This window comes from Monodon monoceros, unplaced genomic scaffold (assembly GCF_005190385.1).
Source record: "Monodon monoceros isolate NGI ecotype Baffin Bay Population unplaced genomic scaffold, NGI_Narwhal_1 Super_Scaffold_18, whole genome shotgun sequence".
Taxonomy (NCBI): Eukaryota; Metazoa; Chordata; class Mammalia; order Artiodactyla; family Monodontidae; genus Monodon; species Monodon monoceros.
In genome coordinates this window covers 31,711,385-31,734,164 of record NW_021703774.1, presented here as the reverse complement: position 1 = coordinate 31,734,164, position 22,780 = coordinate 31,711,385, and the positions used below count along the sequence as shown (strand labels likewise).

The 22,780-nt window shown below is 52.7% G+C and overlaps 1 protein-coding gene across 22 annotated transcripts in view; it reads left to right on the top strand.

The window, feature by feature from the left end:
- The window catches only part of PLEKHA6 (pleckstrin homology domain containing A6), a 137,639-nt gene extending 115,998 nt beyond the window's left edge, over nt 1-21,641 (top strand). For 15 of the 22 annotated variants that reach the window (XM_029226762.1, XM_029226771.1, XM_029226760.1 and 12 more), the window contains 12 exons: nt 737-805; nt 2,001-2,081; nt 2,368-2,517; nt 3,304-3,399; nt 4,756-4,867; nt 5,431-5,570; nt 7,908-8,037; nt 8,237-8,343; nt 9,212-9,388; nt 10,414-10,581; nt 10,659-10,792; nt 11,310-14,290. In XM_029226762.1, the coding sequence (XP_029082595.1) occupies nt 737-805; nt 2,001-2,081; nt 2,368-2,517; nt 3,304-3,399; nt 4,756-4,867; nt 5,431-5,570; nt 7,908-8,037; nt 8,237-8,343; nt 9,212-9,388; nt 10,414-10,581; nt 10,659-10,792; nt 11,310-11,574 (1,629 nt within the window). In that variant the 3' untranslated portion in view covers nt 11,575-14,290. Of the gene's footprint in view, nt 1-736; nt 806-2,000; nt 2,082-2,367; nt 2,518-3,303; nt 3,400-4,755; nt 4,868-5,430; nt 5,571-7,907; nt 8,038-8,236; nt 8,344-9,211; nt 9,389-10,413; nt 10,582-10,658; nt 10,793-11,309; nt 14,291-17,013; nt 17,138-17,816 lie in introns of those variants that run through there. The other 7 variants (XM_029226783.1, XM_029226761.1, XM_029226769.1 and 4 more) reach the window with 4 other exon arrangements.
- The last annotated feature ends 1,139 nt before the right edge of the window (nt 21,642-22,780 follow it).

Genomic DNA, 22,780 nt, shown 5'->3' with positions numbered 1-22,780 from the left:
TCATGGGTGAACACAGGCCCACTTCCCAGGCCATCAAAATAGCCAGCACTGACATCTCATGCCATGCCAGGGATCGCAAGCTGCTTTTTAACGTTCAGGACTTCTCTTTCATGTTTGGTATCTTCTTAACAGTTGTTGGGGTGAAGGACATGAGGGGTGTGATATGGAACCATCCAGTGACAGAGTTGTGTAGAATGTGCTCTTGTTGCTGCATGTGTCACCAAGGGCAGGCGCCTTTGCTGGACTCAGAGACACTTCTGGTTGAGGCACAAGCCCTGGGGCTGGCGTTCCATCTAGTAGGGTGGTCGTTCTCAAATTCTTCCAGGGCTCGTTCTGTTCTCCCAGGTCTTATCCTTATCAAAAACAGCCAGGACTTAACTGTTGTTCTCATGGCTGTTACCAGTAAGCCATTTGGGAGCTACACAGCCCTGGAGGCCCTCTTGGCAGTAGATTTTCGACCTTAGCGGAGAGGAGATACAGAGCACGAGTGAGCAGCATCTCTACCTCCAGAATCAGCCCAGGACGGTTGGGGCGGAGCTTAGGCCAGGCTGTCGCACGCTTTCCGGCCAGGGCGCCAGAGCACTATAGCTCAGCCCAGGTCCCCAGAACAGATGCTGCCTGAGGCGATGGGACTGTGGTTGGTGGCAGGAACGGAGCGAGACTGTCAGCGCTCCCGTCCCTGCGTGCCCTGCCCGGGCTGCCCTCTGCTGTGGTAACCGGCCTCCTGTTCCTGCAGGTCCCTCCATACCCAGAAGTGTTCCGGGACAGCCTCCACACCTACAAGCTAAACGAGCAAGACACAGATGTAAGAACAGCTCTCCCGCTGCCCTTCTCATCCTCACTGTCCTCCGTGGGGGCTTCTCCTCCATCCATCTCTCATCTCCTGTGGCCCTTCATACATTTCATTCCTGTCCTCTCTCACCGCAAAGACAACATTCTTCCTGGGCCTCCTCTCGTTCTCACCACTCACCCCTACCTCCCACCATGGCTGTGTGCGTTTCTCCGCTGAGTTCGAGGCCCTTGTATCTGCAGCGCTGGCTTCTGCTTATTTCAGGAGCACAGACTTCGTTAGGAGGTAGAGCATGTAGTCCCCAGGTGCCTGGAAAGAAGAATGAGGCCTGGCTCCACCCTCGGGGAGCTTATGGGCCGTGGGAGGCCCAGGGAGCAGCAGGCACAGGATCCATGTGCTGAGCGGACTGTAACAGGGTCTGCAGGAGTGCGGGGCAGGGGGACCGCATGGGCTGGGGGAGGCCGGGGACAAAACAGGCGGCACGTGAGCTGGGCCTTGAAATAAAGGGCCCAGAGGACAAGATTTGGCCCACTAGAAAGTAGCCAAGCGGCTATTTGAGGAGTGGCATGGATAAAGGTGTGGACGCAGGAAAGCACAGGTCTTCCCAGAAGACAAGTTTGGCCTAACCTGCCCTGCCTAGGTAGCAGATCTGCCCAGCAGGCAGGGGAGACGCTCTGTACAGGCAAGGACCAGACCTCAGAGGGAGCCACCGTCAGCCACCCTGAGACTCTGGAAGGAGGAGGGGAGATCAGGGTCCTGTGGGACTAGGGAACCAGTTTATATTGTCCAGCGGTTTTGCTAAGACTGTTGCTCAGAAACCGGCCTATGCCTCTAATTCATACACACCTGGAGGCCTAGGAGGCGAGGCCGTTGTTACCTCCTGAACCTCTTGTGAATTGGAACCCCAAGAGGGTGGGAGTGCAGAAGCTTAACGTTTGGCTCTCAGCCCTCTCCCCTCTCAAGCTGACTCATTTCCTCAGAGAATAAATTTGTCTCCCCTCCCAATGGGTCTTTGGAGAGTCCCCCAAGGTGAAGACCATCTTCCTGTTCCCAGGAGCCTCCAAGGTCAAGGTGAAGGCCCAGGGTTCCTTGGCAGGGAAGAGGAGGTGGTATCCAGAGGCCAGGCCCTGCCAACCCAATTCCCAGGTCCCTATCAAACCGTGTTCTTCACTCCCTTCTTTCTCCCTCCCTTCCCCCTTGGGGCCCCCAGAAGCTGCTGGGCAAGTTGTGTGAGCAGAACAAGGTGGTGAGGGAGCAGGAACGGCTGGTGCAGCAGCTCCGAGCTGAGAAGGTGAGAGCCATGGGGTGGCCCTGAATGGGGCAGACGGGGGGCTGGCCCAGAGAAGGTGTGGGTTGCTATCTCCATCCTGACTAAGCTGATGAAGATTTGCCCCTCCTTAAACTTCTGTCCTGCCCTTAATCAGACCTGCTGAAGCTCTTCTGGGGACCTTAGCCAGTGTGAGGGAAACCTCCACTAAGCTGCCTGGTTGAACCCCTAGGGCTCAGGCCTCTGCTGCTGAAAGCCCAGGAGAGGAGATATCAAGGCCGCTCATAGCCATTCCCCTGCCTTTCTTCAGGAGAGCCTGGAAAGTGCCTTGATGGGGACCCATCAGGAACTGGAGATGTTTGGAAACCAGCCTGCCTACCCAGAGAAGCTGCTACACAAGAAGGAGTCGCTGCAGAACCAGCTCATCCACATCCGGGTGGAGCTGTCTCAGGCAACCACGGTAACCTGGGAGCTGGGTGTGTGCTCCCACCCTGGCCAGCACCTGCAGGGGGGAGCCACCCTCCCAGCTGTGCTCCTCTAATTCCTGTTCTCCTCTGACGGCGAGAGCAGGGTGCTGTCTGCGAGGGGCATAAACAAAGACCTTAACACTGCCTTGCGAAGAGGCAGCAAATGTGCCAGCCTGCTCATCCCATTGAGTCTCCACCAGGGAGACTGGCTTGTTTCCCACAAGCCGTATCTGCAGCAGGATTCATTCAGGACAAAGTGAAGTTGAGGGCCACTTATTTCCTTGGCTGCTCTAACAGCTTTGCTGCCCACCTTTTCCACTCCCCTGGAGAACCAGGATACCGGCAACATGCCACCCTGGTTACTTCCCAGTAGGCACAGGGCAGACCCTCTGACACAGAGAGCAGCAGCAAAAGCCCCAGGAAATTGTGGCCCAGGGGGAGGAAGGTCTCTAACCTCCAGAGAACAGGCACCCCCAGCTCTTTCCTTTTTTGCCCTCTACTCTCTATCACCCAATCTGGGGAGAACAGGAGGGGTGTGAGAGTGAGATTAGCCCCTTTTGGCCTGCCTGCCATCCAGAGAGGATTCCATTTTCTCTCTGTTTGGGCATGCAGTAGGCTGGGCTGTTGCACCTCCTAAAAGGCCAGTGTTTGGCTGTCATCAGAATGTCTCAGCCCAGGGCCCTCTCCCGTCCCTCTGGTACCCGGGCCCCAGGCCCTGAGGCAGGACGAGGAGGGGCGGATTGGCAATTGCAGCTTCTCAGTAAGCCCTCCCCTTGCAGGCCCTGTCGAACAGCACCATGGAGTACGAGGGCCTGGAGGCAGAGGTCTCTGCCCTGCACGACGAGCTCTGGGAGCAGCTCAGCTTGGACTTCCAGGTGAAGAGGCCCACAGGCAGGCGGGGCTGCTGTGTGCTTCAGGCCCTCCTTTGTCATTTTGGCCGAAAGAGACCACGGTGGCTTCCTTTCTTGCTTTAGAAATTTCAGAGACTTATGACCAGGAGTTGGTCCTGAGATGAAAGACAAGGTTCAGGGCCTCTTAAAACAGACTCTGAGTTTCAGGGTGAAGATAATGTGGGATCGTTCTTTAGTTCCATCAAATCATGGGGGAAGAATAAAAGTTGAAGCATGGGAGACTTTAACAGATATATGAATGTAAACAAGATAGTGATAAATACAAATCTCTCTCATGACATCAGAAGAGTACGCAGTGTGGGAGCCATCCACCGGGGAATTTTTAGGTGGGAAAGAGGCCTTTCTTTCTGGGATGGATCAAAAACACTCTGCTTGGAGGCAGGAGGATGGACATTCCTGGGGCATTCTTCTTCTTTTCCTTCCTCTGTCTTTTCTCTTCCCAGGCTCTGCCCCTTCTCTAGCTCGCTTTGCAAGCCCTGTCTCTCTGACGCAGTTAACACCCTGGTTTCCCCCATTTTCCTCCTGTTTCCCTCCTGGTAACAAAACTTACCACCCAACCTTGCAGCTTGTTAGGTTAGGTTAGCCCCTGGACCAGAGGCCCCAAATGCCACCATGTTCTGTGGGCAAGCCTCACTTTCAACGCAAACATTTTGGGAGGTAGGATAGCGTCATGGTCAAGGGCACCAGCTCTTGAGACCAGATTCAGATGGTGGCCACACCGCTTACTAACAGATGGTGTTGGGCGTGAGCCTCTTCGCCTCTGAAGTGGAGACAACCGCTGTCCTTGCCTCGTAGAGGTGTTGTGCAGCCGCAGTGAGTTCATGTGTGCAAAGCACTCAGCACAGTGCCTGGTATAGGCGGGCAGGGGGGTGGGGAATGTTAAATAAAAGGTAGCTATTATTTTTCAAAGAGTGGACACTGTAATTGAGTAGAATTCATGCCTATCAAACAGTCCCACAGTATGTGAAACAAGACAGTAAACCAGAAGCTCTTGCCCCTGGAAAACAGGCCACCATCAGGTGTCCACCTACAGGGGCGTTCACTCCAAGACCACCCTGAGCTCCCCTGGGTGGGGGGCGGAATCAGAGGGACAGGTGCTCACTCTCTTCGTTCTGAGGCCACATGTTCACCTAAAAGTGCTCTTTGCTGTGATGACAGAGCCCTCTCCTCCCGCAATTCCAGAAGCCGAAGAGGCAAAGCCTGCCCATGAGAAAGATGAGTGCGCTAGAGGGATGTGCGTGTGCACATGAGCACGTGAAAGCTCCCGCCGGGACACTCCTTGGTAGCCACCTCCTTTGACCTGCTCTCTGGCTGTTTCAGAATGAGGTGCTCAACCGACAAATCCAGAAGGAGATCTGGAGGATCCAGGATGTGATGGAGGGGCTGAGGAAGAATAACCCATCCCGGGGCACAGACACAGCCAAGCACAGAGGTAGGCGCTCTCTCCACCAGCCTCCTGGCTCCTGGCCTCACCAGAAAAACCTCCAGTGTCTCTGGTCTCCATCCCACACCTGCCAACTCATACCTCTCCAGGCCTTCACACTGTGCTCAGAGCCAGTCAGGGCCTTCTCAGGGCTCCAGAAATTTCCCTCTGCCCAGAATAGACCAGATATACCAATCAGAGATGCTGTTGCATCTAGATTCCTCCCCAGAACAGGTCAAAGAGCACCTGCGCCTTCCCAGCCCCTAAGCCCATGGGCCCACTGGTGATCTGAGACCATGACCTTAGTGTCTTCCTTCAGCCCAGGGACCTTGGGCTGGCTTTCTGTGACACCTTTGAGGTAGTGGTGTCATTTCCATCCATTATCTTTTCCTGCCCAGCTCGCCTCTCAACAGCCAACCTGTGAGGCGGCCCGTTATAAGTCCCTTCAGCAGGCCCAGGTGGCCCTGAGACCCTAAATCCTCCCCTGCCTGCTCCACCTACAGAGCCCAGCCACACTCCAGGCCACACCCCTACCCCTTCCCTCATCTCTCTCCTCTTCTGTTTCCCCAAAGGAGGACTTGGCCCCTCAGGCACCTACAGCTCCAACAGCCCCGCCAGCCCTCTCAGCTCCACCAGCCTCACCAGCCCCCTGAGCCCTTTTTCATTGGTGTCTGGCTCTCAGGGGTCCCCCACTAAGCCCGGGTCCAATGAGGTAAGCTGAGATCACGGAGAAGAAGGTGGGTGGGGGAGGGAGGACTAGGTCCCCATTTGCCTGAAATTGTACAAGTTCTGTGCCCATCTCTTCCCCAGAGGCCTCCAGTCGTAGAGCTTCATCTCTGTCTAAGGTAGTCATTCTCACACCCAGTTTGGTGACCCTCCCTCCAGACTTCTCCTTTACTTGTTCTCATCTCCAACTGTCATCTTTAGTTGCCTTTCAGGGAAGTCTTCCTGAGCACCGGGATGGTTAGCAGAGACACCAGACACTTAATAAGAATTTAACTCTAGGATTGTTCTGCGGGTGAGAGGGCTGAGGGTTGGTGTGGGGGGCATTTGCCCAGTCAGCCAATCAGCAGGTGTTTTCGGAGGCTGTACTCTGGGCAAGGGACGGTATGAGACCCTCTCAGAAAGATGCCTGAGGGCCTTCACCCACCCAGCGTCCAATGGGGACCAAGACCCATTCACAGTGAACAGCCCTCCTCTGTAACGTGGTGGCATATGTCTCAGTACTGAGCCACGTGGCTCAGACTGTAAATGTTCTGATGTTCCAAAGAGAGGGTGGAACTTAAACTGGGCCATGAAGCATTGGGACAGGTAGAGGAACAAGGGAAAGGCATTACAGGCTGGAGAGCTGGCGGAAGCAAAGGTACAGGGGAGGGGTGTGCCCAATGTGATGGGGAGACAATAAGGAGAGAGCTTCAGAGAAAATGGGGGACCAGTGCACAGGCGGGGGCTCAGTAGAGGAGGGCCTTGTAGGCCAGGCAGGGTTAGCTCTGGAGGTGGAACTCCATCCAGGCGATGGGTGGGAGTTTGGTGGTCCAGGGCCCCGCCCCAGGCTCCAGCAATGTTGTCGTCCGCCTCTGCTAATGCTCTTTTCTTCTGCTCTCACAGTGGCTGCTCTTGTTCCTCCTAATGCTCTGGCTTCTCTCTGCCTCAGGAGCCTGGCCCCCCGCGGCCTCCCCTCCCCAAAGCCTACGTCCCCCTGGAGTCTCCTCCCACCGTGCCTCCACTCCCTAGTGAGAGCCGCCTCTGGCCATACCCCAACTCCCCTTCCTGGCACCGCAGTGGCGAGACAGCCAGGGGTCAGGTACCCAACACCCTTGGGTCCTGGAGGGCAGGGACGGAGGGAGCGGGGCCCGGCAGGAGACCAAGTCATTGTTCCCATCCCAGTATTAATTTTCCCACAGCTCAGTTTCTACTGGCCCTCTGTCAGACTCTGGGATAAGCAAAGGGATGGCTGAGACCCTCATACTGGTCCTCTTTCCCCTTTTTGCTTCCTGTGGACGATGAAAACATGAGTTTCCGCCCTACCCCGTGGCAGCCCATGGCTGTAGGTGGTGGGTTCTGCCCCCCTCCCTACCAGCATGACCAGACGATGGAAATCCAGTGACACCCCCCAACCCCCACTGGTGCCATTCCAGCCCCTTCCTGCCATTGTGCACCTCAGACCCCAATCCTCCCATGCTCTCCCTCTCCCCTTGCCTGTGTCTCTGCCTTGTCTATGTCCTCTGACTCTCGTCAGCCCCTGAAGTGTAAGGATACAGACCCTTTTCTCCCCTGTTCTGGCTCCTTCTCTCACCTGGATCCCTAGCCAAGATCCAGGAGAAATATGCAGTTAGGCTTGGAAGAGGTTGCATGGTGAGTAGAAAGACTCCTCAAATAGGCTCAGCTGCTTACTGGAAATATGCACAACCCTTGAGGGTCTGCCTAGTGAGGTGGGCATAGCAGGTATCATTGCCTCGGTTTTACGGACAAAGAAAGGTGATAGGACTTACCCATGCTCTGTAGTTGGGCCAGAGCTGGAGTTTGTGACCTCTGGTCTAGTCTCTCTGCACTCTCCTCACTGAGACTTAATTCTTCATCCCCGTGGGAGGGGATGGCTCAGATGATGTCTGAGGTCCCTTTCTAGTCACATGATTCTGTGAGACCACAACCCAAATGCCCTTTTCCTTCCCACAAAGCTCATCTTATTCTTGTGCTCAAGTCTTGGGTGGGATCCCAACAGAATCCACAGATAGCCTTGGCCCTGTAGCCCCCTCCTCCAACCATTCGTCCTCTGGCTCACAGCAAGTCTGTGCTTTTCATGTTTGCCAGGAGGACTGGTTGGGCTGAGGGATCTCTCTGATGGGCCTCAACGGAGGCCCTCTTGGAGGCCCTGAGCCCTCCAGTGTATCCTTGCCCACTTCCCAGCTGGCACACACAGTTTCCCTGCCCCATGTTTTTTCAAAGGTTTGCACTCCCACCACTGCAAAACAAAGAAACACCACCAGGGACCCAATTCTCGGTGGTCACTCTAGCACCATCCATCCATCTTCTCATCCCTTCTCCCTAGCCTATGGCAAGCTATGAGCAAAGCAAGAAAGACCCCCACCAGACCTCACCCCTGGACACCACTAGAGACGTCAGCCTTGTGCCCACCAGGCAAGAGGTGGAAGCAGAGAAGCAGGCAGCTCTCAACAAAGGTACTTCCTGTTCCATCCTCCCCTGGAAGTGAGGCTAAGGGTCAGAGAAGAGCCCAGACTGGTGCTCGCTCACATCCAAGGAGGTGCTTCCCCACCTGGGCCTCTCGCCTCCATGGAGGGCGGGACTGAGCCACTCTGAGAAGCAGGCTGCCCTGTGTCCCTTTTTATGGGACCCACTGGCTACTGCGTCTCCCTGCAGTTGGCATTGTGCCCCCTCGGACAAAGTCACCCACTGATGAAGAAGTTACCCCATCAAGGGTGGTGAAGAGGAGTGCCAGCGGGCTCACCAATGGACTCTCCTCCCGGGTGAGTGCACGCCCGCAGGCCCCGAGAGCTCGTGCAGGCCTGAGCTGGGCTGGGAGCCCAGGGGCCTCCGTGTGTCCACCTATCTGTCACTGTTCAAGAAACCCAGGACTAGAGGAGGAAGGTAGAACAAGAAGAAAGAAGGCAAGCGGAGGAGTTCTCCTTCAGGGAGACGTCACGGGACAAGGAAGCTATACATAATAAAGATACAAGAATATTTAACAAAATTATTGTAATGTGCCAGTGATGAAATACAAACGCAAAAGTCAGTGGTCAGAGTCAAATGTGCTGACCAGAGGCACCGTGTTAGTTTCCTGGGGTTGCTAGGAAGTTAACAAAACACCACAAACTTGGTGACTTAAGACAATAGAAGCTTATTCCCTCACCGTTGCAGAGGCCAGCAGTCCAGAATCAAGGTATCCGCAGGGTTGGTTCCTTCTGGAGGCTTGAGGGAGCCTCATTCCATGCCTCTCTCCTGGCTCTGGCTGTTGCTGGCAATCTTTGGCTTGTAGACGCACCCGCACCCCCCCCCCCAACTGCTGTCTCCACCTTCACATCACCTTCTACTCTACGTGTCTTCTTTTTTTCTGTTTCTTATAAGGACACCCATTATTCGGTTTAGGGCTCACCCTAATTGAAGATGATCTCATCTTGAGCTCCTTAACTTGACTACACCTGCAAAGACCCTATTTCCAAATAAGGTCACATTCACAGGTACTGTGGTTAGGACTTGGATATATCTTTTGGGGTCCACTCTTCAACCCATTACAGGCAGGCTTCCCAGAGAAGGGAAATTTTAAGGGATTAGGGCAGATGAAAAATCTGGGTGGGAGGGTGAGGCACCAGTCAGAGCCCCATTCTCCCACTACAGCAGGAGCGCCCCAAGAGTGCTGTGTTCCCTGGCGAGGGCAAGGTCAAGATGAGCGTGGAGGAGCAGATTGACCGTATGCGGCGGCACCAGAGCGGCTCTATGAAGGATAAGCGGAGGAGCCTGCAACTCCCGGCCAGCCCGGCCCCCGACCCCAGTGCCCGGCCCGCCTACAAAGTGGTAACGTCCTCCCAGCCCCCACAGGCATGGCCTGGCATCTGCCAACACTGCCCACGCCCAGGTCCCCACCAGCCTGGCCTGGAGGGGTTGCAGGGAGGGAGGAGGTTTTAGTCAGGGAGAGACCAGGAAGGACCCAAGCTGGGCGCCTGGGAGACCTGGGGGACGCTTGTCCCCCACTGGGCAGAGGAGATACTACAACAAGGGTTTCCTTTTTTGTGTGTTTAAAGAAAAATAATTCACGAAAAAGGAATGCCTTGACTATTTTGGCTGAAATGAATTATACAAAATTCAGTTAAGAGAGGTTAGTACAAAACCTGCAACCTAGAAGTAGGCGTCACTTGTTTCTAGAGCATTTCCTATGTGCTTAACATTGGGCTGGGGGTTACTGAAGGTAATCATAGCTCAACATCACATGGCACAGTACAAGTCACGATCCCTTTCATGTTATTTCATTTAGTCATTTCAAGGATGCTGGATTAGGAAGTATTACCCCCGTTTTAGAGATAGGGAAAAAAAGTCATGAGAAATTAAGGGATCTCTGGGCCACACAGCTATTAAGTGCAGAGCTGGGAGTAGCCCAAACTATTGGCCTAATTTTTCTTTCCATTAAATTTCAGAAATACAAGAAAAATTATGGCCCATGAGTCCTGCCCTCAAACAGTTTACATTCTAATTGGTGGACTAGGACTTCTAGCATATGAAAAAATTAGAGATCGATATAAGACACACCGAGTCAGTTGCCCAAAATATTATAAATGGCACAGGACGTGAACACAGGTACAGCAGGATGGGACAGAAGACAGGAATGAGACTTCACCTTGGGGCCCTTGTAGGTGAGCAGGCTTTGGACAAGCAGCATGGGAGAAGGATAGCTCAGCAGTGGGGGGTGGCCAGGTCAGGCATGCTAGGCAGGGATAGTGAGGACACGGGCATGGTTAGGGCTGCCTGGAGGCGTGGGTAGCAGTGGAGGTGCCGCTGGCAGTGGGACAGAGGCCCCGCGTGGTCACGACGGTGCTGCCGCCTAGGTGCGCCGTCACCGCAGCATCCATGAGGTGGACATCTCCAACCTGGAGGCAGCTCTGCGAGCAGAGGAGCCTGGCGGGCAGGCCTACGAGACACCACGGGAGGAGATTGCCCGGCTCCGCAAAATGGAGCTGGAGCCCCAGCACTATGATGTGGATATCAGTAAGGAGGTGAGCAGAGTCCAGGAGGGGCCGGGCGGGGGGAACCCCAGGAAGGAATAGAGGCGGTGACCTCGGTCCCTCCACAGCTCTCCACCCCAGACAAAGTCCTCATCCCTGAGCGGTACATTGACCTGGAGCCTGACACTCCCCTGAGCCCAGAGGAGTTGAAGGAGAAACAGAAGAAGGTGGAGAGGATCAAGACGCTCATTGCCAAGTCCAGGTAACAGACCTTGGGGTGAACCTCCACTTCCTCTACCCACCCTGGCTCCTAGGGCACCTGGGGCACTAGTGCCACTGCATCCAGTGCCCGGACTCATGCGGTTGGGGTTCCTGAGCCTCCCCAGCAGAGAGCAAATGGAAGCAGTGGTTCCAGGCAGCGGACCGGGCCCAGGCACGTGGCAGGGCTGGTGACGCTGCCACCGGTGCCAGAAAGACCTACTGGGCTCGTGCACGCGCTGTCATCAAGACAAACTGATGGGTTGCCCTCCGGTGACTTCTTTTCCCTGTCAAGCCTGCCCTAAATATTCACTTGACCCTTCTAGTTCATTTCTAAATGGTGCAGGTCCCAACACGCGTTTTGCTAGGGTCCCACTCACCCCAGGGGACAGGCTTGCTGGGAACCGGAGCCTGCACGTTCACAGGCCCCTGGATCCCTGCCAACCTCAGTCTCCAGGCCCCCCAAGCCAGTCGGACCATCCTGTCCCCCCCTCCATCTCTGTGTGTCTGTGCCTCTTTAGTATGCAGAACGTGGTGCCCATCGGCGAGGGGGACCTTGTGGACGTGCCCCAGGACTCAGAGAGCCAGCTGCAGGAGCAGGAGAAGCGGATTGAAATCTCCTGTGCCCTGGCGACCGAGGCCTCCCGCAGGGGCCGCATGCTGTCTGGTGAGACGGGCTGGGCCTCGCTCCGCCAGGGAGACCGGCTGACCAGGCGTAGGGGAGGTAGTGCAGTGCGGCAGGGGGCCAGGGACAGAACAGGGCGATGTTCCTTGAGGTCAGAATGAGCACTTATTGAGCGCCAGGGGCTGTGCTAGTCTCAGGGGGTGCAAAGGGGCCAGAGTTGCTGACATCTGGGAGCTCAGAGCCAGGATGACCCGCCTAGCTGCTGGACAGAGAAATGGCCAGAGGCCATGCGGGGAGCACAGGGGGCCATTCTACCTGGGCAGGTCCAGGAAAGGCCCAGAGAAGAGGCGATAACTGAGCCTGATTGGAAAAGATGCAAGTATGTACCAGTGGTGGAGCGAGGGCCAGCTATTCCAGGGTATTCTCTGACTTCCCATTCGTGCTGCATGCAAATAGCAGGAATGGAAAGGGAAGATGGTACAAGCAGCCAATACAGTCACCACCTTGGCTACTGACCCAAACCCACTTTTCTGCTAAGAAAAGATGAGTACAGGGAACTGACTTCACACTGATACAAAGGCTAGTGGGTCTTAGTGGACACTATGGGGTTGCAGCCAATAGGACTCACTTCCCCTCAGCTTGAGGAGAAGCACCCCGGAATAGAGGAGAATGTAATTGGGAAGAATAGAAGAGACCCTATGAATGGGAGGCTTTGAGGTGGAGGAAGGACAGTGGTTAAGTCATTAGCATGGGAGACGATATTCCCCACTCCTGAACACGAAAGGTGCTTAGGAGGGAGAGGGAAGGGGGGGGGTTCTGAAGGCCAGTCCAGACGAATGCCCTGGACGGATGCCAGGCTTGTGATGACTTTGGTTGAGTGGGCAGAGACAGGTTGTGCCAGCCAGAGTTATGGTAGCCTGGGCAAGTGTCAGATTAGAATCGTGGCTGGACGCACAGAGGAGGGAATGGCGTTTCATGTTGGTGACTTGGAGCGTTTCAGTTTTTGCTCTTTGAGGCTCGATTTCCTCATCTGTAAAATTCAATCTGTGTGAGGATGAAAACAAGGTGAGCTAAGCATCTAGCACCATGTCTGTCACCCAGTTACTGCTCAATAAATGCTAGCCGGCTGTAGTAGCAGTAGTGCTGGTGCTGTGCTGGTATTAGTTGAAATAGCAATAGCTAAAGTAGAAATAGGAATGTTTTGTGGGTTTTCTAGCTATTTTAAATATGGATATTTTCAGAAACCAGAGGGTTTTAGGCTACAGCAAAGGAGATTTAAGTAAGCTTTAAGGAAGAACCTACTAGCAGTTGGCATATAAATGGACATTAGAATGGGTGGCCAGGGAAAGCCCTTGGAGATACTTCAGAAACAGGCTTTCAGGTGGGCAGGAGTTGAGGGCAAGAGAAGGGATGGGCTTCAGAGAGCCGCATCTTGCAGCCAGAACCGAAGGCAGCAGAACCAGTTTGGCTACAAGGAGTCTTCTGTCAACCGCCCTGTAGTCTACCTGCAAAATGAACTCGAAGCTTCCAAAGATCAAATTCCACATGCTCTGGGCAAAAGGCAACTTCCTATTTCAAGGGTTAGAGCATACAGCACTGTTAAAACTTCCCTCTGCCCCTTGCCCTGTCCCAGCCCCTGGCTCTCTCTTCTATAGCTCCCGCGCCAAAGGTGCCACGAAAACAAAACCCACCCTGGCTCTTCAGATTCCCCCTTGATACCCATGGGCTTATATTTCAGGGTCAGTGTGCTGAAAACAAATGGTCACCTTGCTTTTGCCGAGACCCCAACTATTTAAAAAATGGCTGTGGCAGGGCCAGACCTCAGACTTAGCCCACTGTCCCCACCACCCCTGGCCTATGGCCCAGATTCCCAGAGCTGCAGCTCTGCCAAGCACAGCAGGCGCTGTAGGGGGAGAGTGCTGGGCACAGGGGGCATGAGGACAGTGCAGCGGGCAAGGGATGTAGTTAGTGCCTGAGTGGGGGTGTGGGGCCTGGATGCTGTGGTCGGTGGCGAGCTTGTAGCAGTTGTTGGTATACCTGGTGTGCAGTATCTGGGAAGATGCGGCAATTTTAAGTTTGTGTGTGTGGCGTGATGTCATTGCAGTGTCTGTATTGGGTAATGGTTGTAGATACATACGTATGGGTGCATATACACGTGTGTTATGTGTGGGTGGAGGGAAAGTTTGAGGACAAATATAGGAGTGTGTCTGTGTGTGCAAAATGTCTGTGGGTGTAGAGCGGAGACCCATTATTTATGAGTACAGATGACGTTTGGGAAGCTGTTGACATGAGTGTACAATACACGGGTGGAGGTAGTGCTTATGAATGCACACACTTACGTGTGATAGACTTTCTGTGCAGTATGAGGAATGATAAAGAGTATTTGTGTATATGTCGCGCACAGTGTATGTACTGCACATTTGTGAACACACACCTGTGTGTGCAGGGTGGAGAGAGCACAGCCTCATGAATGTGAGTACATATGACCGATTATGCCTGCAGATGTGGTAGCACTTGTGAACACACAACTGTAATAGCACATCTGTCCAATGCCTATCCACTGCATATGTGAATTTATTTTGATGGATATATTCCTAATGTGTTTAGTATTTTTCTGACTTCTTAAAGAGGTTGTATTTAGCAATCAATCTTTCTTGCTGTCACTCATTTAGTATCATTATAAACGTCCTTATTTTGCTGACCTCTGTGGAAGGGATGCACTTGGGGGCTGTAATCCATACAGATCTGTTTGTAGCCCTGCTAAATGCTACCAAACTGTTACACATTTTTTTGGTAATAGATCTTTATTGGAGTATAATTGCTTCACAGTACTGTGTTAATTTGTGTTGCACAACAAAGGGAATCAGCCATATGCATACACATGTCCCCATATCCCCTCCCTCTTGAGCCTCCCTCCCACCCTCCCTATCCCACCCCTCCAGGCGGTCACAAAGCACCGAGCTGATCTACCTGTGCTATGCGGCTGCTTCCCACTAGCTATCTATTTTACGTTTGGTAGTGTATATATGTCCATGCCACTCTCACTTCGCCCCAGCCTCCCCCTCCCACCCCGTGTCCTCAAGTCCGTTCTCTATGTCTATGTGTTTATTCCTGCCCTGCCACTAGTTTCGTCAGTACCAGTTTTTGTTTTTTAGATTTCATTTATATGCGTTAGCATACAGTATTTGGTTTTCTCTTTCTGTCTTCACTCTGTATGACAGACTCTAGGTCCATCCACCTCATTACAAATGACTCAATTTAATTTCTTTTTATGGCTAATATTCCACTGTATATATGTGCCACATCTTCTTTATCCATTTGTCTGTTGATGGGCACTTAGGTTGCTTCCATGTCCTGGCTATTGTAAATAGAGCTGCAGTGAACATTGTGGTACATGACTCTTTTTGAATTATGTTTTTCTCAGGGTGTATGCCCAGTAGAGGGATTGCTGGATCATATGGTAATTCTATTTTTAGTTTTTTAAGGAACCTCCATACTGTTCTCCATAGTGGCTGTATCGATTTACATTCCCACCAACAGTGCAGGAGGGTTCCCTTTTCACCACACCCTTTCCAGCATTTATTGTTTCTAGATTTTTTGATGATGGCCATTCTGACCAGTGTGAGGTGATACCTCATTGTAGTTTGTTTTTTTTTAATAAATTTATTTATTTTATTTATTTATTTTTGGCTGCGTTGGGTCTCCGTTGCTGCGCATGGGCTTTCTCCGGTTACTGTGAGCAGCGGCCGCTCTTTGTTGCGGTGCGTGGGCTTCTCGTTGCTGTGGCTTGTCTTGTTGCAGAGCATGGGCTCTAGGCGCGTGGGCTTCAGTAGTTGTGGTGCACGGACTTAGTTGCTCCACGGCATGAGGGATCTTCCCGGACCAGGGCTTGAACCCGTGTCCCCTGGATTGGCAGGTGGATTCTTAACCACTGCGCCACCAGGGAAGCCCCCTCATTGTAGTTTTGATTTGCATTTGTCTAATAATTAGTGATGTTGAGCATCTTTTCATGTGCCTCTTGGCCATCTGTATGTCTTCTTTGGAGAAATGTTTTAAAGTTATTTTGTCTACTTTTTACAGAAGATTTTCTCTCTTCAGTTGTGCCTTATATAGATGTCAGTGGGCCTCTCAATTCCTCTCTCTCTCTCCTGATTTTCCTGTTTCTAATCTCTCATGGGCTAGAATCTCAGCAAGTCAACATATATCAGAATTGTGTATAAATAAGAGTAACTGGACTCCAAGGAGCTCTTCAATGAATAAATTGTAAGAACTTCACTGCATGTACATTGTAACATCTGTTTGGCTTCCTTGAGATCTTCCTTGCTTAGGTTTTGATTTTTTGACTCTTTTAAAAGTTGAAGTTGCCAGGCAACTAACCATTATCTGTGATACGGACATGCACACGAATGTGTGTTTTGAAAGCATTTGTGTATGTATTTGTATGGCAAGTTACAAGTGTGTTAGGTCATGTGCAAGGCACAGGTTCAGAAGTGCCCATACACACACATCTGAGTTACGTGTGCTGAGTAGAAAGGTTTCGTATTGCTGGATCCCATGCACGGACTGTGGATCACTTCCTGTTGGGGAGAGCCCTGCGTGTCTTATGTATGTATGTGGGCGTGTGTAGATATGCGTGGGGCTGCATTGGCCCTTTCTCTTGTGCAGAGGCCAGGGAAGGTGATGAGGTCCAGGGTAGGGTGGGAGCAAGAGACTGGGAAGTTCAATGCCAGGATCCCTCTCTTGGGGGAAACACAGTGTGACCCTGGCTGAGGTCTGGTTCTTCTCTGAGCCTGAGTGAGGATGTTCTCTCACAGCTGCACCAAGGGTGCACAAGGGTCCGGAGACGGTGCAGAGCTTGTTCCTAACAATACGACTCCCCTTTCCTTGTCCTTCATTTTGCTGTTCTCAACGTGAAATAATAATGATAATACAGTAAAATCTCATTAATTCTAATGTCAGCACTTTAAGGCCTTTAATGATCTGTTTAGGGGTGGATTGGAATTTGCCTTTCCTGGATTGATGAAAAGAGATATTAAGTGACTGTGGGGAATCGTTTCTGAACCCTCCAGCCTAAGTTAACCGACTGGCTTGAAGCCCGTCGGAAACCTGTTTGCATGGAGTTGGTAAACACGGTGATCACTTGGACTGAGTCACTGGATGAGGGCCTGATGATTTGTACTAGTGTGATTTTACTGCACTATGAATTGTGGTCACTAGCGATGTCACTGCCTATGAGGTGCCATCCCTCGTTCTGTTCCACAGTCGTGGAAAGGTACGTGTATCTCTCCCGGTTGCAGGGATGGAAGCGGAGCCCTGGGCTCAGAGGGGCTGGGCCTCGCCCACAGTCACACTGGCTCTCAGCAGAGCCTGGACTGGGCCAGGGCTCCTCTGGGGCCCCATGCTCTCCTCCATGGCGCCCCTGGAACCAGGCCAGCTCTGCCTCAGCTTGAACAAGTTCCCAAACTCAGCTGTCCTGCTTGCCTCCTGCCTTTTGCTCCCCGCACCGCATGGAGGGGGGCCTCGCTTGCTCTGGGCGCCCAACCTCCCTCCTCCCACCCCCGGCCGCCCCTATTCACTTCCCTGTTCATTTCTGTTTCCAGTGCAATGTGCCACCCCAAGCCCTCCCACCTCCCCTGCCTCCCCGGCTCCACCAGCCAACCCCCTATCGTCTGAATCCCCACGGGGCGCCGAAAGCAGCCATGCCATGCGGGTCTGAGCTCTGACGTAAGCACTTTTCTACTGTATTTCATCCAGCCCAGGGAACGGGGACCCCTCCCCTCACCCCCACTGAGCCATCTGCACCGTCTTGTTCCATCCGGCACTGCTTCTCCCCTCACCCCAGTGCCCCTTGTCGCTCTTTCCCTTCCATCCATCTGCTTGAGCCCGCAAGCGTCCCCAGCGCAGTGCCGGGCTAGAGCCGGCTGGCAGGGCCGCTTCTTGGATGCTGCAGTGCCAGTGGCTTTGCTTCTCCAGAAGCAGACGGGAACAGAGCTGAGGCCTCTCCTGTCCGCTGTCTGAGGGACTGCCCTGACTCCCACCCCTGCACTTCCTGTCGGCCAAGAAGCCGGTCATCTTTTGAGATACACAGCAGTCCTGCCTCAGAAGCTGCTTGTCCCAGATCTTATTTCTCCCAGATCACTCCCAGATCTTACTGTAAATTAAAATAGCCCTGGACGATTCTAGGCAAAGGCTGTGTCCCTTCTTTCCCCCTAGCACGCAGCTGCTCAGGATCAGGCAAGTGCGCAAGAATTGACTTCTACTCGTTTGTTTCCCTCTCTCAGGGTTGAGGGGGTGGGCGGGTTTCCACAGGTTTTTGCAAGGCAAGACTTCTCTCTGGGAAGGGTGGGCTGGAGGGTCTGCCCCTCTGTGCAGCGCTTTTCTCACCCGTGTCTCTCTCCTCCAGTGCAAGCCCTGGCTGAGGCCAATGCCGTGAAGCTCCACAGAACCACGTTCTGAAGCCTGCCTCTGCCCATCCTGGCCCCCCGCCCCTGTGCTCCCATGGGAATGCCACAGAGAGCCAGGCTGGGGGCCAGGCTTCTGCCGAGAGGAGCACAGATGCCTCGGTGTCCACATACCCACGGCGCCCGGCCCTGAAGTCCTTGCTGCTCAGACGGTGGTCCTAGGCCAGGGCGTGAGATGGTGGGGCGAGGAGCGCCATCCTATCTGATGCCCACGGCACAGGGAGCCTAGGTCTGGCTCTAACTGGGGTTGTGATGGCCCTACTGGAACACTCCCTGATGGAGAAGATGCCCTGGTGGGGAATGCGCCCTGGGCTATCTTAGGTTAGGACTCCTCTCTTGACACCGAGAACAGCACCCACCATCACCCCCTTCCCCCATCAACCCCGCCGTCCTGCCCCAGCTGTGCCCAGGGTCTTGGCACACCTCTGCTTATGGGTACTCCTTTGGGGTCCAGTGGAGACTGACCACCCTGCCTGAGCCAAAGGCAAGATGATGAGAGATGGGGAGAGGCTCCTCGGCTCCCAGAAGACAGTGCTGGCTGTGGATAGAGAGAAGCAGGTCTGTGCAGTGTCTGAGGGCAGGTTGAGAAGGGTAGCAGAGAGAGAGGGAGAGGTCTCAGGACAGTGGGAGGAAAGGGAAGCAGCAGGACTCATGCGCAAGTAGGAGGAGGAGGACGGAGATGAGAAGGGGTAAGGAATTGGTTTCCCCAGGGTGGAACCTTAGGTTAGTGCCAAGTACAGTGCCAGCTGTTGGCTCTGCTTCTCCCACCTCGTCCCCAGGATCAGCGGGGCTGCCAGACCGAGGACCTGCCGTGGAGCACACTGCTGTGGGCATGGAGGTGTGAGCTGAGGGCCCGGGCAGCAGCAGTCTGGGAGATGGCTCTTTCTAGGTCTGGGCCTGGTTCTGGGGTCAGGAGCAGAGAGAAGGACCTGTCTTACGGAGGGTGTGGTCAGCCTTGGGGCCTTTCCTAAACATTTCTGTGACATTATCTTGTCTCCCTTCCCCCTGAAATGTGCTGTGGGCCAGCTGAGCGTGTGCCCTGGAAAGAGGGAATGTGGCCTTAATCTGGTAGGCCAGATTCTGGGGCCCTACGCTGCATTCCAGGCATCCCAGATGAGGACAAGCTGAGGTTGTATGGAAGGTCTCCCTTCTAGCTTGGCTCACTCACGACCCACCTACCCAGGGAGCCAGTAGTGGAGAGACAGAAGCAAAGCCCATTCTCCCTATGCTCCACCCACCTTCAGATGAATGTAGCCAGAGAGGATGGAGGAGAGAGAGTGAAGCTGAAAAACCTTGGCCCCTAGGCCTTCTCTTTGCCAGAGTTGCTGCCCAGAGACTTCATTCTGACCTCCAGCGGCCCCAGGAATGATTACTTCATCTTCCAACAATTCCTCTCCACTCCTTCATGGCTGGGACAGTTATGGTTCATATGCAAGTAAAGTTGACAATTCACTCAACAAATATTTATTGAGCACCTTTTATGTACCAGGCACTGTTCCAGGTGCTTAGGATATTCTCATGCTTCTGAGGGTTTACAGACGGGATTCCACTCACCTTCACTTCTAGCAGGTTTTCTGAACATGACCCTTGGCTGCAGTTCCCATCTTCAGCACAGCTCAAGCACCCCAAACCTGTCCTCCCCCGCCACAGACTGGCAGGTGGGATTGGCTCCCAGGTAACCGTCTCTCCCTTCTCCATCTTCTCCCACACCTTATCCATCCATAAGAAACAGATTTTTCGGGGCCTTCCATGCCTTCCCCTTTCTTTGTCTGTGTCTCCTTTTTTTTTTTAAGTGATATTTTTAGAAATACATGTAAAATACCAAGGGTTAATGTCTGCCCCTCTGCCACCTCTCTCTCACCTCTTATTTCATAAAGCTGGCTCTTTATGTTGCTTTACATGCCTTAATATATGTTTTATGAAGATTATACATATTATAGATGTATATGTAATATATATATATATATTTGTTTGGATGTCTGATCCTTTACTAGAACTCCTGCCCAGGCCCATTTTCTCTCCTTTACTTTCCACATCATTCCTAGCATACTGCGGCCATACCCCATGCCTTTTGATCCAAAGAAGGGGAGAGGAAAGACTTATTTTAAGACAGATCTATTTTACGCTTTTGTTATAAAAGCAAATCTATTTTCAAAATGTGCAATGTCTGAATGGAATTGGCAAATGATACGAGGAGACTGGGACAGCTGCCTCTAGGTCCAACCCTCCACCCTTCCCTCCTCCTCGGCAGCTTCCTTCCTCCCATTCCCCAGTCTGCAAAGGGCTGGTCCCCAGAGCTCACCCGGAGAGGATCTTGCCAGGGCAGGACATTCTCTTGCAAGTCCTGGTCTAAGGATTTGATTACACTGTCAACTTTTGATGACCCTCTAGGGTTATTGGGTGTGAACCCTCTTCGAGGAAATGTTTACAGTTGTGTGCACAAAAGTACAGCCTTGCAGGCACACACACCCCAGATGTGCTCCTGGACCACCTCCTTTATCACCCTGCTGGAAAGGGCAGCCTACACCAAACAGCACTGAGAATGTCAGTCTATTCTTTGATGGACCTAGAATATGGTGCAACAGCCAAAGGAAACGGGTTGGCATCACGGGTCCTTCGGGGCAGATACATTCAAGTTCCTTGGACTTCTCACACTCCTTTTCACTTGATCCCTCACTGGTCTGGGTGACACCTATGGCATCTGTCTCCCTCTGTGACCTTTCTTCTGGGGGCCATTGTTAAGGGGATGGTACCCCAGTCTGGCATCCAGACTGCGAAGTCAGCCCGGAGGGTCCCACGGACAAGGTACATCTCAGACTTGCCAAGGACTTTCTCGCTGCTGGGGCCCTGAGCTAAGCCAGCTCAGCCTTCCAGACTGCTTATCGACTATTGAAGTGGGCAAGGGGCTCTCGCCTTGCAAGAATTTGGGCAGAATGGATGTCTTTTGTCCAGATCTGGAATCAAGGGTTTTGGAATCTAGCACAGAGCTCCTGGCCAGCATGTGAAGCCTGGCTTCCCACTTTGACATTTGCTGGCACCCTATTCCCAGCCTAAAGCAGCTTGCTGTGAATGAAGGGGGCCTAGATGGAGGCCCAGGGGGAAGTAACCGACCTGGTGACAGCCCTGGTTACTAATCTAGGGCCTTCCCAATTAGCACATTACCTCCCTCATCAATAACCAAGAAGCTGTAATCAAATACTAATACTGTCACTTTAGAGTTTTTCTGAGGTTGCAAGCTGTGCGCACTTGCTCGCCTTCCTTGGTGAGAGGGATCCTCTTGGAGCAGGGCTGACTATAGCAAGACAGAGTTAATTCCTTTCCCTTTAGGTACCCCCTGACAACCTGGCAGCTCTTAAAACTAAGGAAAATATGAAATATACATATATATATATACACCTATATCTATTTATGCACATATTGGGGCCAATTTGATTTGCTAGTATTAGACAATAAACCATACAAGGAAATTTATGACTCAGTGTCTTTATTTAGTATAAAAGTGACCTTAGAAGAAGAGTTAAGATTAGATAAACAGAGGGCATCTCTGTCAGGGGACCAAACAGCCGTACCAGCCCCTTAGCATCTTTCTAGCCAATGAGCCCCTCCCCAGGGAGGGGCCATCCTGACTGACAGGCGAGAGCTTGCTTCCCTCTCAGCAGCATTCTTTTTAGATATAGGTACTGAAGCACCCAGTGAGTTCTGCATTTGTATCTTGCAAGTTTGTATAAACCCAATGCAGGGAATAAATGGTTTGTACAAGTGGTGTGTCTCTGGCACTCTGTGTCCGTGTCTGCCTGTGGCTGGCCTTGGGGTCCCTGAGTGTTTACGTGCTTGGCAGAAAAGGGGAGGGGTATCTGGGGCCATCCTTCCCTGACTAAGAGAACTGCGTTCAGAGCATATGCACCACCCATTCCCCCCATGCCTTGGGCTGTACATCTCAGCCTCCCCAGGCAGGGATCCTGGAGTTCTCAGAAGCGTGCCACCTCCCCATGAACTAGGGAATGATGGTTTGTTGTCGACACCACTGTCATCTTTTTGATCCGGGTGACCCCAGATCAAGGTTTGTCCCAAGGTCCTGTACAATGGAAATATCAGATTCTTCAGGCCCTGGAAGCTTCCACTGAAGGTGGGGGCAGGGAGGTGGTATCAGAAAGGTTGCCCAGATTCTTTTCATCTAGCCTCAGTGTTTTTGGATCATTTCTCTTGGCAGGTGCTCAGTGGTTATCCCTTATTGACACTCAGTGTGAAGGACTTTACCAGAGCTGCTCAATTTGAAATGTTTGTGAGGAGTGAGAGTCAAGAAGCCCTGTGAATTCTATGGGCCGGGCTGTGGAGAGAGGACGTGAGCCCAGGACAGCGGCAGGCTTCCCTGGGCTTCTGCAGGATGTCTGGGGAGAGGAGGAGGCATTAATGGTTCAAGAAAGAGGATATAGGAAGGCAAGCTTCTTGTAATTCTTGATTAGCCTCAGTCTGGTTCTAATGGCTGATTTTCAATTCTGGACACCTCTCCTCATCCCTAAAAGGCTAGTGGAGTATGTATTTTGTATCTATCATCTATCTATCTATACTTTTAAAAATAAGTTAAATGACTGGATTTTGGATTTTGTAACATCCCTGGGAGAGCTATAAACCTTGATGTCCTTTGTGAAGCAGGGAGAATTGGGACCAGATACAGGCTCAAGACAGACCTTTAGAGCTGGAGGAGGTATACTGGAGAAATTGTCAATTTCCAGGACCTGGCTCTCTGTCTGCAGTTCCCCCTCTAGGCCAAAGCCATTGACTTGGAGAGGAGGCGGAATGTGAGAGCACAGGGCACTGCTGGGCTCTTCTTTCCAAGCATGATGCTCACAGGTCCCTGGCCGCTCCACCCTCTGGCCCAGATCAGCCCTTCTATCAAGCCAGGCTG